The following is an 18,656-nucleotide window of genomic DNA, read 5'->3' on the forward strand; positions in this document are numbered from 1 at the left end:
CATTGAAATGAGATGTTAGAAGTTCAATCAATATAATTTAAAAACCACAATAAAGTAATTAATTATCAAAATAATTTTTCTAATAACAAAAATAGAAAGATATTGTGAATGATGCATTGTAAGGGTAGTTTTAAGATACATTTTTGTTATTTTTTATTATTTTTAAAAGAGAGAGAAAAAGTATTGGGTACTAGGATGACTCAAGCGGTAGTACTTAATCTTTTAAAATATCATTTTTGTTATTTTTAGTAATTTTTAGGTATTTTATGTATTATATATATATATATATATATATATATATATATATATATATATATATATATATATATATATATATATATATATTCCTAAAAGGGTAAGTATTTAAAATAAAGATGAAATAAATGTCAAAAATATAAAGCAAATTAATAGTGCAGATAAAGAGAAATGAAATAGTATTGGAGATGTAAAAAAACCAAATGGGTTGCGGAAAAAGAAGAAAAAACAATTGAGCCCAACACACAACAAAACAAAAACATATACGTGGGGGTGTCTGAATGAGAAATGGGTGTGTGCAAAGGAGAATAGAATTTATAAAAAAAACAAAAAACCTGGATTTGGCCCAAGAACTTGGCCCAATGGTTTTGCTCCCCAGCTCAGAAACCCCTTGGGGGTTCTCACATTCTTCACTCAAACACAACAGCTCAGAACCCAGAGACCTAGGGTCTCCTTCGATTAAGGCAGCCCATGGAGGTTTGCCTCCCCTGCAGGTGCGCGCCGCCGCCTCCACCGAAACCTGCCGCCGCGTGTCGCGGTCCATGGCGTCGCCAGTGACGCCTCTCGCTGCCGGAGCCATCACCGGCCACGGCACCAGGCTCTCTCCCCCTTCTCATCTTCGCGCGCAAGAGGGAAGTGCCCTCGCCTTTTGTGACGCGTCTTCGCTGTCACCAACGAGGCGAGTCGCCGCCGGCGCCTACGCCGGAAGAGCCAACGTCCTTCACGGCGGACCAACATCTTGTCCTCTGTTCCTCGCGCGGACCAGACCCTAACTCCGAGAGCTCAACACTGTCGCCGCCGCCCGCCTAAAGACGTTGCCGTCAGTCAAGGCCTCCGCTCCATTGCCGGCAAGAAAAACTCCTCTTCCTTTGTTTCTTCGCTCTAAACGAGATTTGCGTATTGCTCTAACGCGTGCATGTAACTTGTGATTGCAAAAGATGATATGGGAACCGAAACGGGGTCCGAATGGTTCGAAGTTGACTGGGGTGGCTGGATTAAGGTTTTACGGATGAGAGGAATTGTGGGTTAGGGAAACTGGCTTATGGGTGAAATTTGATGAAGATAACCTCCCTTGTATTCTTCTATGACTTAAGAAACTGAAACAAACACTAAGGTATTGAATCTGATTTGGCTGTTGGTTGCAGGTGAAGAATGAACTCGAAATTAGATGAAGAGCATGGCTATCTGATACTTTGTTTTGGTGTTTTTTTTTTGGCATGTTCTGCTAGGGAAGAATTGAAGGGAAAAGTGATGTTTTCATCCCTGGATATGGCTTCTGTGGTTTCTGTGTGTAGGTTGAAGAGATGAACTCGGTTGGAGGGGGAAAGATAGCCGTGATACACAACAATCATACACAAGCATAAATGTATTCAACAGCAGGTGCAAAATGCAGTACGAAATGCAGCAAACTACTCACTAAAGCATGATGTGTGCAAAGCATTGCTTACCTCTTGGAGCTCCGTTCACCATTGTTAAACTCCTGAAGCTCCTCCTTGTGGCTGGCTTTCCCTTTTTGTCTCTGTTGTAGATGAATGGGAGTTGCAGCAACAGGGGAGATGGATGATGGTTGAAGATTGGAATAGTATGAGAGTGAATGATGGATGGCGATGGAGGTGAGTGTTGCCTTTTGGCTGAGGTCGTGAGGTGTGATTCACGCTGCCCTCTCTCCGCTCTCTTGTGGGATTTCTCTAACCGTTTTTCCCTCTTCCTCCAAATCCAAAACGTGTTCAAAAACCTCTTTCTGTTTGTCACGTTTTTTTTTTCTTTTTTTTTTTTGGAATTTAAAACGTAAGAAACAAATAAAAAAGAAAAAACGATACCAATAAAGTAAATAAAAACATAATAAAACAAAAAATAAAAATACAAAATAAAAGAAACGAAAATTAAAACAGAAAAGATTTTATTTTTATTTTTTATACATATTTACTCCGGCGAAATTGAGTATTGAGAAGTATAAATGTTTTTTTCTGGCCCAATAAGCATATTGTAAGTGATCCAAAACCTACATTTATTTGGGCTACATTCCCCTTATGACTAGAGTTATTATATTATTATTAGCAAATATTATTTTAATATAAGATAAACATGATTAATCCTATAAATATAATTAATATTCTTTAAAAAGTACTTTTTTAATAACTCTAAATATATTTAATTACACACTTAATGCAACTCTACTTTAAAATACCAGAATTAAAATCACTCACCTATTTGAAAATCTACGTTCAAAACGCTGTAAGTTGATAAAATATAAAGGAAAATATCACTGCATAAACAAGTTAAATATCGTTGCATAAACAAGTTAAATACACTACAGAATAAGATGTCAACTCATCCGAGTAGAACATGTTCAACTTTAAACTGTTATTTTATTTCTACACTTTGAAAATTATATTTTTTTAAATAAATAGCCATTTAACAACCCTTTTATTGATACAGTAATAGTAATATTTTTTTATATGTTATTATAATATTAATAGAGGAAGATATTATATGACTTTTATTTTAAAAAGATTTTATCATTATATCAACACACATTCTCTTTACTCTGCTATCCAAAAGAAATGTATTTCATTTGTCACTCGTAGGACTTTTAAAAACCTTTCCTTTTGGCCATTCCAAACTACTATATTTCTCACTGTCAATTTACTTTACTTTCTCAATTATCTAATATTTTATTTTTTAAAAAGACTGTATATCGTAATTTTAATTATTTATTTAGAAATTACTAGTGTAATTAAAAGTATTTAATTAATTCATTTTATGCATTTAAAAATTTAGTTAGTATTTATCTTGCAAAAACTAAATGTACAAGAAAAAGGGTTATGTTTGATATTAAAATAACCAAATGCTGGAAAAAAGAAAAAAGAAAAAAACCTTCTTTCTCCCTTTGTAATCTCAGCTTCACTATCTCAGTTATTTATCCCTTTCTCTCTCTGGAATCTTCTCCGATCTAAGGAGTTAAACGCAACAAGAAGAACATAGATCCGGTCAACGTAAGACAGTTCCTTTTCCAAAAAATTTCCCTCCCATGATGTTTGGTTCTTCACAAAATCTATGTTTTTCTAATTAGTTTTTCTTTCATTCTCCTTAATTTGTGTATAATTTTGCAGAATGGAGGAAGTTCAAGAGTCTCAACCCCAACCATCGCCTGGTAATTTACATGCGCTTCATGGAATAAAAAAATGATCTTTTTTCTTTTTTCGACTTCACATGCACTTATTTAATTTTTTTTTCTGAACTGTTAATGGCTGCAGGTCAAGAAGATGAAAACGAAGTGATTACTGAAAGTTCAGCATTTGTTAAAGGGGAGCCAGCCCCAGAATTCAGTAGTAGCCCCCCAAAAGTTGACTCTGAAGTTGAGGTCCTTCACGAGAAGGTCACCAAACAAATCATTAAGGAAGGCCATGGCCAGAAGCCTTCCAAATATTCAACTTGTTTCTGTAAGTACTAGTCTCACTCATCTTGTTTTCAATTGCCCACAATTCGTGTTTTGATGCATGTTTCCTACAAGTGTAAAAGCTCCAGAGTTACATAATTTAATTTGTAATTGTGTATGTAATTGGTTTTTTACACAATTGATGTTATCCCTGCCAATTAATTGTGCTGTTACTTCAAGCTACCATAAATTCAAGGGCTAAGTCCCAGTCCCAGATGGAACATGCTTTAATTATAGCAGTAATGAAGGGTAGTTTGAGGGTATATGCTAAGGTATTTTCAAATTATGAAATATCAGAATTTCTTTTTTCCTTGGAATGGCTTGCATTGTGTCTAGGTATGTATAGCAACTTGAGCTGCAATTTAAGTGATTGATGGCAATGATTTAATGTGAATATGTAAATTGGTTGGACATCAAATGTTGTTTCTCTGTGAGTAAATTTATTCTGTTGTGCTTTTAGGGTGACAAAATCTGAAATGACCAATATTACATCGGGAGTAGTTCACTACTTCCTAATATGCGCCACTGTACCATTCTTAGTAGCCCTTTCTTGCAAAGGCTTTTCTTTTCATTGTTGGGTCAAAGTTATGATTGGTATATGGTATATGGTTGTAGTCCATTACAGGGCTTGGTCTGAGAAAACACAGCACAAGTTTGAAGACACATGGCAGGAGCAAAGGCCAATTGAGATGGTCTTGGGTAAAGGTATGTTTCTGGAAGTTTAAAGCATCGGATTTCTTTTTCGTTCATCAATAGGGTAGTAGGCTATCTCTTCTAGACCCCTTACTGTCCTTTGATTTTGGTGTATTTCTCTTAAACAGAGAAGAAAGAAATGACTGGGTTGGGCATTGGTGTGGCAAGCATGAAAGCTGGGGAGCGTGCATTGGTGCGTGTAGGCTGGGAGTTAGGATATGGAGAGGAAGGAAGCTTTTCTTTTCCAAACGTTCCACCCATGGCAGATTTAGTTTATGAAGTTGAACTCATTGGCTTCGATGAAACGAAAGAAGTAAGTTGCACTAAATACAGGATGGTTGTTGACTTGTTAAGATGCTTATAGCACCTTATTTTTGCAGGGGAAAGCTCGCAGTGATATGACCGTGGAAGAAAGGATTGGTGCAGCAGACCGGAGAAAGATGGATGGAAATGCTTTGTATCAGGAAGAAAAACTAGAGGAGGCTATGCAACAGTATGAAATGGTTACACACTTATGTTTCTTGCACTCTTCTACATAGTTCCTTACTGCTCTTAGTCCATGGAAATTTCTTTCTTCACTTTTTATTTGAGGTTGTTTGACAAATTTGTTACCGTCTTTGTTCTTTTTAGGCCATAGCGTATATGGGAGATGACTTCATGTTCCAGTTGTTTGGGAAATATAGAGATATGGCTCTGGCTGTAAAGAATCCGTGCCATCTTAACATGGCAGCTTGTTTGATTAAGCTGAACCGTTATGAAGAAGCTATAGGACAATGCAGCATTGTGAGTATAAGACAAGACTTTAACCAATCAATCCAGCATAAAATGCTTTGTGTGTGTGTTTTAATTTGTAAGCCACACCATTCATCGGTGTTTCAATAATTCCTTTTCTAGATACAGAATTGCATTATAACTATCTCTTCTGCTAGCTACTTTTGGCCAGATTTGGATTGTGAATGGAATACAATATTATGAAAGTAAAATTATAGTCTAATAATATGCTGCTTTATTGGACATTAGTGAGATCTTAATCTCTCTTTGAGACGTTGAAGACAGCGAATGTGTTTTGTCTCAAGGGTGTTCTTTTTAAACTTATTGAAGGGAAACTTCATACTCTTTTTTGCTTTTTGTTCTTTTGCATTATTGATTACCCTGTCAGATCATGCCAAAATAGAAAATGCTGACTTTGTCACCATTCAATACTAAGCATGTCCTCTCATATTTTGTCTAAGAAATTATTTAGCTGCTATCCACATTATAGTTGTTTTTGTTACCAGTTTAGCAAGTAAATATGGGCATCGCATTAAGTTTATTTTGCTATGCAATAGGATAGGGTGTTGTGTCATCTCATCTAAAATACCAATTAAGTCTAATATCTTAGAATTTTAGCTATCCAAGATTGTGAATTATGATGCAATGTTAAACCGTGATTTTCTGAAAGGAACTGAGATAATCTTTTTCACTCCGGAAGATTTTATTTACAGTCTTTTTGAGTTTACAGCATGAGTATTTGGGAGAACCATGGGTTACTTTCAGCCTATTTCAGTAAACTTATTTGGGCAATTTTTTGAAAACAACTTAAAACTTGCATAACAACAACTCACCCTTATTTCTTCTATCATAGAAACACATGTTTACCCGATGAGTAGTTATTGAGTAAGTGCTTTATTAAGTTGTTTACCCAAAAGAGAAGTCATTTTGGTCACCCACTTGTGTGTAACTTTATGATGGAACTTGCAGGCACTGGGTGAGGATGAGACCAATGTGAAGGCATTATTTAGGCGAGGTAAGGCTAGAGCAGCACTTGGGCAAACAGATGCTGCCAGGGAAGATTTTCTAAAGGCACGTAAACATGCTCCTCAAGACAAAGCAATTGCAAGAGAACTGAAATTGCTTGCTGAACATGACAAGGCCGTTTACCAAAAGCAGAAAGAGATATATAAAGGAATATTTGGACCAAGGCCTGAACCAGTTCCTAAGCCAAGAAACTGGCTCATATTTATTTGGCAGTGGTTGCTTTCAGTATTCAATGGCCTTGTCAGCCTCTTCAAGCGTGAAAGGCTTAAATCTGACTAATCAAAAAGACCATTGAAAGACCACCTCTTGTACGACTCATAAATTAATCATACTTTTACTATTTTCCTTTTGCTTGTGGAACAATCAGATGTTGAAAAAGCACTGGTATTTCACTCCTAGGAGTTATCTTTGACAATGCTATCAATCTGCTCTTATGTTACTTTTCATAGTTTGGTGGTTTGTTCAGAACCTCCTTGTTACCAGAATTGAAATTGAAATTATCAGTGTCGCTTAAATCAGATAATCATTTTATAAAGATTTGTAGTATGCCTTTGAATTAATTCATTTATTGGGGTAGCTCTAGTTCACTGATATTTTCGTTACATCACTTATCTTAATCTTATCTCATTTAGTGTGAAAATCGTTGTGAAAAAACGTAAAGAAAAAATAGGATTACTATGCAGCTCCTTCCTTCTTGAACGGAGAAAATCTCAAGCATCCTCTTATGATCATCACATTCTTTCCCAATTAATCAATATACATAGAATCACCAAGATGTCACTAATCACGAAGATAATATTCACACAGCAAAGTAAAAACATTGATTTAAAAATGGTATTCCGCAGCCATAATCTGTTTCCTACACGATATTTTTCCAACATAAACTACATCAGATTTCTCTGATGCAAATAAAAGATCACCAGTGCTTGCTACCACATGGGTTTGGGCACAGTGGTCCAAGCAAAATAGGCACATACAAGCATCTGGGATATGTACACATAAACTGCAAACGATATACTCATCAGCAACAAGTCTTTCCAATCACCCTTTTGCTGTGGACTCAAATTCTGCTTCAATCTCTTCCCTGTCTTTTCAATATCACTTAACATTTTCCATTTGAACAAGTTCACCTTCGTTTCTCCCTTCTGATCTTTCTTTTCCTCCGGATCTGGTGTTCTACCCTGGCAGGATAGTTGAATCAAAATCCTGGGTCTGTTTCTGCTTGTGAATTCATCATGAGAAGGCACTCTTTTGCTGCAGCAACAGTTGCCTACAGTGAGAGCTGCCATGCCATGCATGGAAGAAGAAGGATCAGATTGTGCTTACTGATACACAACTGTGTTGAACATAAATATCAGATATGATGGATGCAATTTGAAGCTAACAGGCAGAAAAGATAAACCTGTCACTTGGTAATAGGTGGTCTCTTTCTTCACGCTAAAGAAGAAGAATTTTGTCGCACAATATTAGACTTAGATATTTTCTTCTTCAAACACTCAAATACCCAAATGGATAAGGAGGACTGTTTTTCGTACAACCACGAATTCTGTGGTGTAGAACAAGAATCAGAGAAAAAAAATACCCTTTTTTTTTATAGCTTCGCAGTTTTCATTGCAAAATTTCATTCTTCTTTCCTTATGATTCTTGATTCAGTGTTAATATTGGTTTATGCTATCAACTAACGACATAACAACCTTAACTTTTGTTCAGTAACACATTGTTATTTCCTGTCTAAAAATTAATTGTCTTAATTATATATTTAAGGTTACATTTATGTCAATTAATAAATCATTTAGAAAATTTGAGTTATGTGATAAATAAAAAAAAGTTCTCAAACAAAAATAGTTGGGAAATCAAAAAGTTCGATGAAAAGATACACTAACAATAAAATCTTAATCTAATCATATAAGAAATTGATATTATTCTTTATCACCTTAAAGTAATGATTTACTGAGTCTTTCATCTTTATATAATATTCTATTTTCTCATTTTTTAAATTTCTAACAAATATCTTTACATCTTTCAAATATAAAGTAACAATTTAATGAAATGAATTAAATTGACTTGATTTTAAAATATATTAATACTTAATTAAGTAAAAAAAAAGAATATGACTAAATATAGTAAACCAAATTATATTAACTAAGTCAAATTAATCTTTATAAACTTTGTATGTAATTGCTTATCTCTGAGTAAGAACGAAAGGTGGGTATGAGTGCAAGTATAAGAAAGATAAAGTGAAACCGGGCACAGAGAATAAAAATGGTCAAATAAATAAGTGTCAAACATGTGACGTCAATAGCATGTACAAGAGTCAAATGATGGCAGCTTTTATCACGTTCACGCTATCATTCCTATAAAAGTAATTCTCCGACCCATTTTCTCTTTATTATCTTTTTTAATTTTACTTTTCTTTTACTTACTCCAACACTTTAATCAATTAATAAAAAACATGCTGGCTAAAAACAATTTACAAAATTAATAAATAAAAAACACATTATTCATTAGGAGAACTAATCATTATGATAAAAAAAAAATTGTCCACGTCATCCATTAAGAATTAAAATAGAAAATATATACTAGCTTAACCTTTGTTATCTAAATACAAAATTAGACTTAACTAAACTTATTTTAATCTATTTTGGAAAACATAACTTGTAATTATTTCTTTAATATTTTGTAATCTAAACTTGAAAGTCTAGATTTTTCCTAATATTAATACATTAAATATTGTTTGATACAATCTGATTCTTATTTTCTTTAGCTATTACACAATTACATTAATGTTATCATTTATAAATATATATATATATATATATATATATATATATATATATATATATATATATATATATATATTTGCGTGTGTGTGAAAATATTATTAAAAACACATATATTATCCATTCAAGAAAAAATAATCAATTTATATAGTTTTAGTGTAAATATTTTTATGTATTTTATAGGTTTTTTTATTATAAATAATTATTTAAGATTAAAGAATGGTTATTAAAAATGGTAAAATAAAAAAATAATTAAATTTATACAAGTAATCACTTAAAAATAACATTCATAAAATAATTATTTTAATTTTACTTAAAATTTTAAAATTATATATGTATAAGTTTTTTTATATATAATAGCATAAATATATAAACATGTTTAAAAATCTTTTAACAAATAACTCGAGTGACCCTAAAAATGAAAATAAAAGTATACTTTTCATTATCATTAAAAATTGTAAAACCTAAATTATAATATTTAGTAAAGTTGATCTAACTTTATATATCTTAGTCTGCATTTAAATTGTTGGGACAAATGTCCATTTAGAACTTTGGAAATACTTGGTACTTGTATAATTGGTGTTGTTTTTTTTAAATACTTTTACACAAAAAGGCTTTTTATCAAACAATGATAATGAATTGGTAGATAAATAATTAAAATATACAAAGGAATTTAAATAATTTAAATCTCGTGTATAAATGCTATAGTTATAAAATTAAAGTTTAATAGTTTTTTCTGTGTTTGATTTTTTTTCAGTTTTATCTTATAAATAAATACACTTAATTTAGTTTATTTAAAAAATATTCAATATAATACATTGTGCTAAATTTACAATAATGTATAGTAATAAGTAACATTTTTTCTTAAATTTCGTTTTAATTTCATCTAACAAGTCAATATGTAATTTATTATTTATATTACGTATTATTATATTATAATATTAGATGGATGAAATAAAACTACATTAACCTATTTTTAGAAAAAGGTGAAACTAAAACAACATTATAAAAAAAGTGAAATGCAATTAAAACCATCATTGTAATAATAAAATTACAAAAAAACTACTAGACTTAAAATGAATTTAATATGCTAAATCATATAAAAAATATATATTTATATGTTTATCAATAATAACTATTTGAATTTTTAATATTTTCATCCTCAATTCCACTTTTAAGAAGTTAATTTTTAACTGTTTTTGGCTTTGAAATGTATTTTCAAAATATTAGTATGATTAGATTAGTATGTAATTGTTTTCATGTTAAAAAAACATATTAAAAATTGCAGTTTAATAAAAAAAATTCAAGTTTTTCTGTATTATGAAGGAGTTTAATTCACATCGATTTGAATTATATTTATATGATATGATTAAATCTTGATAATTTAATATATTAGTTATTATTTATTGTTATATTATTATTTATTATATTTTTATTAAATTTTTCAATAAGTATTATTTTAATAAAAACATAAATTCACCAAACATATTAATTTTTTAAATACAATTAATATTATTCAAAAATACTCATTTTATAACACTTAGTTCCACATGATAAAAAACACCCTTTCCAAAGAAGAGAAAACAGTCATTAAAATTTCCTTATTCATCCAGAAATTACTGTATATAAACAGTAATAAAAGTATCTTTATAAAATATAATAATTATAATTTGTTTATAAAATATAATAATTATAAATTGTGGTGAGTTTTAAATGGTTGAGGTGTGTTGAACCAAAGGTTCATTACTAGCTACCTAACTAGTTTCTATGTTTGACTCCATTGATAAATGAAAAGTTATCAAACACCAACTTCTTAGCTTTTCAAACACAATTATGGTCAAAAATATTTATATTTCCAACTTTCACCAACTTTTTACCCCAAAAGCCACAATTGCAAACTACACCTTTTGCACATCAATTTCTAATATAAAATAATCTTTAATTCTAACAATTAACAAAGGGAAATTTTAATTTCTAATAAATTCCAGCTTAATAGTGTTGTTTAATAAAAAAATAATTCTTTTAGTATATTGGCATGTCAGAAATTGTTTTTCTTTACTTGTATTGTTTTTTAACTTTTAAAAGTTGAAATAAAAAATAACATAATTTTAATTCAATATATTTTAAACTAAAATCAAATCAAAACAACATAATTTTATTATAATTTTGTTAAAAAAAATTACATTATAATAAAAAAGATAAAAAAAAGCCGTCACAAATTAGTGTATAACAAAATTAAACAAAAATTCAGTAAATTCAACTAAATTGAGTTTGATTTAACAACTACTGCATGCATCAACTGCTCTTATTCATGACATTATTGTTTTGATTGAATATGAAATGAAAGACACATGAGAGTTACACGTGTCAGACAACGAACGGTGCAGGAATAGGAAACACACAGAATTGGTGAATCCATCACACGGAATTCAAATCACCCCAACCAAAATAGTACAAAGTACAAACAAGTCAAGTGCCTTTCTATTTTTATAATACCACTAAAATGCGCTTGATATGCGCAGTGCGCACCTCGCTGTTCCATTTCGCTTTCCCACCTCTTCACGCATGAGGGTGCGTTGTGCGCACTTTGCGTATGGAAGTCCAACTCCTTCTTCTTTTTCTTCTTCTCTCTCTTCAGTAGTTAAACTGCGTTGACTGAGATAAATCCTTCACTTTTTTCGTTTCTTTCCTTTTTCCCATTCTCTTCTCTTTATTATTTAACATCGCCGCCCCGCCACCATTCGCCGGAATATCTTCACCGGTAACTTGTTCCGATCACTGCGCTTATTTTTACGTTATCGATTTTTCTTCTTGTTTCCCTTGTAAGCACCTTCTCTGTTTCGTTATCGTTATTGAACTAGGGTTTCCGAAACCCTAGCTATTGTTGTTGTTGCTATCACTGCTCCATGAGTCTGGGACGAACCTTGTTGGAGTTATTCAGATTCACCTGGTTGAGATAAACGAAGCGATTTTAGACTGTGTTTTGGTGATTTTTTGAGTATGAAGAGATTGAGGTCGAGCGATGATCTTCACTCGTACGGCGGCGAGAAGAATAGCAATGGTTGCAAGGATTCCAGTAATCTCAACCGTTCGTTTTCGTCGGCGCAGCGGAGTTTCTATTACAAGCCCGATAATGCGCGCAAGGGTTTGGTCTCATCTTCGTCGTCCCGGTACGAGAGGGATCGGGCAGTTGAGGAGGACCGGGAGGGCTCGAGGGTGGTTCGGAAGCGATCTGAGCACGATTTCGAGGGATTTGATCGGAGGAAAGGGTTCGATCGGTACAGAGAGAGTGATCGGAGTTTGATGCACCGGTCGGAGAGTTTCTGCAGCGGTGGGTCGCGGAGGGATCAGTTTCCGAAGGGTTTTCGGTCGGAGAGGGAGCGGTCGCGTAGGGAGGGGAGTGTGTCGTCTTGGCGGAGAGGGTTGAAGGATTTGGATGAAAGGGAGAGGGTGGTGCGTTCGCCCAAGGGTTTGAGGGATGTGAAGTCTCCGTCTTGGTCCAAGGATTCTGTTTCGGAGAGCGAGCAATCTAAGAAGAGATCTTCTTCTCCCAGACCCTTCAGAGAGGGTAATTCCAACAAGTCTAAGTCTAAGTCTCCCACTTGGTCTAAGGATTCTGTTTCGGAGAGCGAGCAGTCCAAGAGTGTTGAGGTGAAGAAAGCTGAAGAGGAGTTATTGCAGCAGGTTCAGAGTGGGAGTAGTAGTGAGATGGAAGAAGGGGAGCTTGAACCTGAGCCCCAAACGGAAATGGTTGCTCCTGCGAGTGAAGACTTGCCCCCATCTGTTACTTTGGAGACTGATGAGAGGCAAGTTCAGAAGAATGAATGCCACACCAATGATGATGACAATGATGCTTTGATGGATGAGAGACAGGAGTTGTCGACTAAGGAAGAGGTGAAACCTAATGAGGAGGTTGGTTTTGAGGTTAAGGATGCAGAGAAAGAGGCTGATGAGATGCCGGATGTCCAGGAGGATCCGACTGAGAAAATGGCTGTTACTGAAGCTGAACTTGGTTCTGTGGGGAATGGTGATGACGATAAAAAAGAGCAGTGTTTGGAAGTCGGTGCTGGGTGCGAGGAGGAAACAAAGAAGGGTGGGGATGTGGAGAAGGAGAAGCTGGTGTTGAATGAAGTCGAGTCTAAAGAGGACAAGGATGTAGATCTCGGAACCGGCACGGATGTTGTCAAACCTGAGTTAAATGACGGAGTGTCAACAGAAAATGAAGTCCCCAAGGAAGTGGACAGAGAATTGACGATGGAGGGTGTGGCCAACAAGGTGAAGGATAAGGGGAAAGGAATTTCTGTTGCCCTTGCACCTCCTACTGATGTTGCTCATTCTTCGGATGATGGCTTGTGGATGGAGAGAGGATCGATGGACCTCCCAACGTGTTCTGTTGATGTTATAGAAGGTCCAAGCACAAGGGGATTTGAGTTGTTCTCCAGATCTCCTGTTAGGAAAGTGGAGAAAGTGGACCACTCGGTTCTCAACAAGCAGAAGTATGACTTGGAGCAGCTTGATCTTACTCTTAGCTTGCCAAATGTTTTGTTACCTATTGGTGCTCATGAGACTGGAGCTCATGAAACAACATCACAAGCCCCTGGATCCCCCTCTCAAGCACGGAGTGTGCAGTCTTTAAGTAATACATTTTGCACCAACTCAGATGGTTTTCCTGCATCAATGTCCCTTTCAGGTTCCCAATCATTTTATCATAATCCAAGCTGTTCGTTGACAAAGAACTCAGTGGACTATGAACAGTCAGTTGGCAGTCGCCCTTTGTTCCAGGGAATAGATCAAGTTTCCCAGGGGTGTTGGCAAGGTCAGTCTCAGAGTGATCCCAAACAGAAAGAAGTTCCGTTTGGTCAAAGAACCTTGGTTAATGGAAATGGCTCTCTTTTCCAGTCTCAGGCATCATGGGGTGTTTTAGACAGTCAAGCTGTGAAGGGTCAACCTTCCAGAGTTCTAGAAGGAAGTTCAAAAGTTGCTGGTGGACTTGATAGGCAATTGAGTTTTCACAAGCAGTTTTCAGGGCAGTCAAGACGCCATGATGATGTCAGATCTCCGCCACAGAGTGTTGGGTCTCATGATATTGGATCAAATTACAGCTTTGAGAAAAAGAGGGAGGTTAGAGACAGGAGTAGTGGTAGTCTGTATCGAACTACCAGCCAGAAGGAACAAGAACAACTTTCGATGGGTGGAGCTGATTTTGTTGAGACAATCATTGCAAGAATTGTTTCTGAACCTGTTCATGCAATGTCCAGAAAATTTCATGAAATGACAGGACAGTCCATAGCATGTCTGAAGGAGGGTATTCGTGAAATCATGCTCAATGCTGATAAGCACGGGCAGATACTTGCTTTCCAAAAAGTTCTTCAGAACAGGTCTGATGTAATCTTGGATGTTCTATTGAAGTGCCATCGAGTGCAACTGGAAATTTTGGTTGCTTTGAAAACTGGTTTAACTCATTTCCTCCACCTAGACAGCAGCATTTCGTCTTCTGAGTTGGCTCAAATTTTTCTGAACTCAAGGTGTAAGAATCTTTCATGTCGAAGTCAGTTACCTGTAGATGAATGTGATTGCAAGGTTTGTGCGCAGAAGAATGGTTTTTGCAGGGAATGTATGTGCCTTGTGTGTTCTAAGTTTGACAATGCCTCAAATACATGTAGCTGGGTGGGATGTGATGTTTGCCTTCATTGGTGCCATACTGACTGTGGATTACGGGAATCTTATATTAGAAATGGGCATGGGACAAAAGGGATGGCTGAAATGCAGTTTCACTGCATTGCTTGTGACCATCCTTCTGAGATGTTTGGCTTTGTCAAGGAGGTGTTTCATAATTTTGCAAAAGAATGGTCTGTTGAAGCCCTTTGCAGAGAGCTTGAATATGTGAAGAGAATATTTTCTGGCAGCAAGGATATGAGAGGGAGACAGTTGCATGAAATTGCAGAGCAAATGCTGCCGAGGCTGGCAAATAAGTCTAATCTTCCTGAGGTTTTGAGGCACATCATGTCTTTCCTTTCGGGTAAGACAAATTTTTTCCATGATTACACACTTGTCTGTTCTGTTTTATTTCTGTAGGCTAAATTTTGCTGTATGTAAAATGTTCGCATTAAGCTCTCATTCATGTACATGGAAAATTATTTGATGAGCGAACTGCTTGTGCTAACTTGCAGTTAACTAGTAGTAATTTAGGAAATCTGATATTGATTACACGTGAATCAAGATACTCAGACTTTCCAGACTTTGTTCCGAATTGTTTGTGTTAAATTTTTCGAATCAATGCTGAAGGACTTGTCACCTGTACTCCAATTTCTATAATAATTAAAACTAGGATAAATAATATGAAGCATTACTTTCTTTGCATTATTGAATGAAATATTTATTGTTACTGAAAGTCATCCTTTCTATCGGAATGACAGTGATGAAAATATTTTAATTGTGAGATTTTGAATACTTTTGACTAAAACAATCTTACGTTATTAAATTTTATTTATGTACAAGTAAAAGATTCTAAGTATGAGTAGTTTATTTTTGCTGCAGCAAGTCATGGTGTTTAACCTGGTATGTTTGGAATTTGCGGAAATCATTTTGTACTGAATGTAAAACCTGGGAAAATGTGATGGTGTTATAGATATGAGATCTGTGCAAAATTTAAGATAAGATATTACAGATATTGGGTCATGCTATTTCCTAAATTTTATTTTGTTGAGCATTGATTTTCTTTTGAGGTTTTGCGTAACTAGTTTTTGTGTAAGGTGAACTGTAAGGGCGTGTATTTAAATGTGATATGGTCATTGCAGATGGTGATTCTTCCAAATTAGCCATGACAGCAAACTTTCCTGGGAAGGAGCAGATTAAAGAAAACAATGGAGTAGCAGGGCCTAGCCAGGAAGCAGCAGCTTGGATGAAGTCTATTTATTCAGAAAAACCACCTCTGTTAGAAAGGCCTGTGAATATCCTTCCTACCTTTGACCAGAATGATAAAAGAACACTTGCGCAAGAGTTGCAGATGAGTAGCATCCAGAAGGACTACTGTTTTGACGAATTGGAGAGTGTAGTAAAAGTTAAACAGGCAGAGGCTAAAATGTTTCAATCACGTGCTGATGATGCTAGAAGAGAAGCTGAAGGGTTGAAGCGCATTGCCCTTGCAAAGAATGAGAAAATTGAGGAAGAATATGCCAATCGAATTGCCAAGTTGCGATTGACTGAGACTGATGAAATTCGTAAACAAAAATTGGAAGAAGCCCAAGCATTAGAGAGGGCACATATGGAGTATTTAAACATGAAAAGGAGAATGGAGACAGACATTAAAGATCTGTTATCCAAAATGGAAGCTACTAAGATGAGCCTTGCCATGTGATCAGATAAAAAAAAATCTAGAGTAGTACTTTCAGGTAAATGTATTATGCCCCATCCTGAAATTTGTAGGTTCTGATGCCACCATATTTGTGTGAGCTACTTTAGTCCTGATCCTTAGTTGTATCTATTTGTTGTTGTAGTTCATTTTGTTTTTAAGCTGCTAACCAAAACCTGTAGAGTCATCACAGCAGTTATTAGTCTTATGAAACAATATCAGTTATGAAAGCAAGTTAAATAGATTATCATCCAAATGCACTTACAACAATGTCTAGCATGATGTAGATGGGTTTGCTGTACAGACTCTTTTATACTGAGTGTCAGCAAACGAGATTATGAAATTATAACATTGGTGACTATTGTACCTTCAATGTACTCATCACTTCATTAATGTTGTATCTAGTCAAATGATGATTTCATGTTTATCCCTGCCCCAGGGCAAAACATCCCTTTCTGATGTTTCATGTTCATGGTAGTTGCGCAGGTCTTTTCTTAACCTGATAAAATTCAGTGCTTAATCAGTAGACAGGTACTTGTTTGGATACAGGTTACAATAAGTGCTTTTTGGAGTTTTTCTTATTTATTGGAAGTGTGATGTTTTTTTTTCAGCGGAGAAACTTTCAAAAGTTCTTTTAACATTGTATTCAAACAGGTTCGTATCATCGTCCCAGCCGGCAATCCTGTTTGAGATTATGAAATTATTAGTCTTTTACAAGTTTACAATTGACGACTTACTATGGTTATTAAACAAATAATTTTTTATATTTGAAAAAAAGAAGATAAGGAAAATTTACATCTAGGGATTATATTGGTTATTAAAAAAACTGAATTTTTGTATTTTTGGAAAAGATAATGAAAGATAAAATTAATGAATGAAGATGATTTTAAAAATTGAGTATTAACCTTTTATTATTTCCATCCTGTAAATTCTATGTTAACAAAAGGAGGAAAAAGAATCAGGAATAGTTCTCTGGAAATTCCTAGTTTTAATACAATTAATCGTTTATTTAGTGACAATTATATTCGATTGACCGTGAATAAAAATGTGAAATTTAAATTAAACTATGGATTCTATCTTATCATAAAGTTAAATATCTGCTACTTTGTTTTATCTTTCGACAGATTGAATTGCTTTATAAGATTTTCAGGTTGACAAAACGCAGTAGTTGTTGAAAAACTTCTATTTAAATAAACTTTTTTGTAATTGTTTTATTTATTTATATTTTTAAAGTATCATCGAGAAATTTATCCTAATAAGCTCGTTCTTGTTTTAAGCATTTTAACGAAGATGGATTTTCTTTATGATATTTTAAATTGATTCTCCACTCATTATTTTTCTACGCATCTGAAACAGAAATAAACATTACACTAATAATATTTTAAGTGTGATATTTTAAAGATACATTTTGTTCTGTAAATACAAAAGAAGGTTCACAAACATGTTCAAACTTTTCAAAAACTTGATATATTTCTCTTTAGTTTTTAGAAAGAAAGATTTCCCCAACTAAAATACAACAAAGTCCACAAAAGAAGACCAAAGAATGAAATAAAACTTTCTTATTCACCTTCTCCACGCAACCGTCCACGCTAGATGTTAAGTTTGTGGACAAGAATTTAGGGTTTATTAAAATTATTCCTATCATATCTAATACTCTTACCTTACTTCAAAAGTATAACCAAATACATGTTTCAAAATAGAAAATATTTTAAATATATAATAATTATTTTTAAAATAAAAAAATTATATTATATTTGATTCCGACTCCTAAACATGTAAAACTATTAAATATGATAAGAACAAAAATATTTTTTTTATAATTATAATACTCATTTTGATTTACATATTAGCATATATTCCATAATTATATTCAGGTATTCTAATTTTGTGTGAAAAATTATTGTAATAGGTAAATGTTGAGGAAAATAAGTTTACGGGTTGAATCAATTGAATTTATGGAAGTAGGATTTAATGTTTTAGTTAAAATACAAATGGCAAAAAATTGATTGTACTTTGTAAGAATTGAAAATTGCCATAATAGTTAAATTAAAAAAATATATTTAAAAACTATGAATATATATCAGTACAAAACAAATATAATTATCATCTTTAAAAGTAATTAAATAATGATAATGCCTTAAAAATATTTTTGATTTGAATTTACAATACTTCTTCAACTATTTTTAGTATACTCGAAACACGGTTTAATTGATTACAAAGATTCTAAAAATCTAAATTCATATGGAAGTGAAGATAATGAGAGAGTTTCGATAAAAAAAAAACATATATCTTATTTATTTTAATTTTAAATTACGAATACATTTTTCAACCAATACGAGTA

The 18,656-nt window shown here is 33.6% G+C and overlaps 2 protein-coding genes across 5 annotated transcripts; both read left to right on the plus strand.

Annotated features, from left to right (window-relative positions):
- Positions 1–3,094: 3,094 nt before the first annotated feature.
- LOC108340668 (peptidyl-prolyl cis-trans isomerase FKBP42) lies at positions 3,095–6,713 on the plus strand. Its single transcript, XM_017578185.2, has 8 exons — positions 3,095–3,251; positions 3,369–3,409; positions 3,513–3,698; positions 4,310–4,399; positions 4,516–4,700; positions 4,768–4,890; positions 5,018–5,170; positions 6,128–6,713. Exons 2-8 carry the CDS (start codon positions 3,370–3,372, stop codon positions 6,461–6,463), a joined length of 1,113 nt encoding a protein of 370 aa, XP_017433674.1. The 5' UTR covers positions 3,095–3,251; position 3,369; the 3' UTR covers positions 6,464–6,713.
- A 4,809-nt stretch (positions 6,714–11,522) lies between these two features.
- On the plus strand, positions 11,523–17,054 carry LOC108340333 (protein OBERON 4). 4 transcript variants are annotated; one of them, XR_008248865.1, is made up of 4 exons: positions 11,570–14,983; positions 15,762–16,355; positions 16,794–16,846; positions 16,927–17,054. XR_008248865.1 is itself a non-coding variant. In XM_052877710.1 (3 exons), exons 1-2 carry the CDS (start codon positions 11,965–11,967, stop codon positions 16,319–16,321), a joined length of 3,579 nt encoding a protein of 1,192 aa, XP_052733670.1. In that variant the 5' UTR covers positions 11,570–11,964; the 3' UTR covers positions 16,322–16,355; positions 16,794–16,852. The 4 variants fall into 4 exon arrangements, 2 of the variants coding, with proteins under 2 accessions (XP_017433123.1, XP_052733670.1); XR_008248866.1 differs by having other exon boundaries at positions 16,802–16,846; XM_052877710.1 differs by lacking the exon at positions 16,927–17,054 and having other exon boundaries at positions 16,794–16,852.
- The last annotated feature ends 1,602 nt before the right edge of the window (positions 17,055–18,656 follow it).

Source organism: Vigna angularis, chromosome 5 (assembly GCF_016808095.1).
Source record: "Vigna angularis cultivar LongXiaoDou No.4 chromosome 5, ASM1680809v1, whole genome shotgun sequence".
Classification (NCBI taxonomy): Eukaryota; Viridiplantae; Streptophyta; class Magnoliopsida; order Fabales; family Fabaceae; genus Vigna; species Vigna angularis.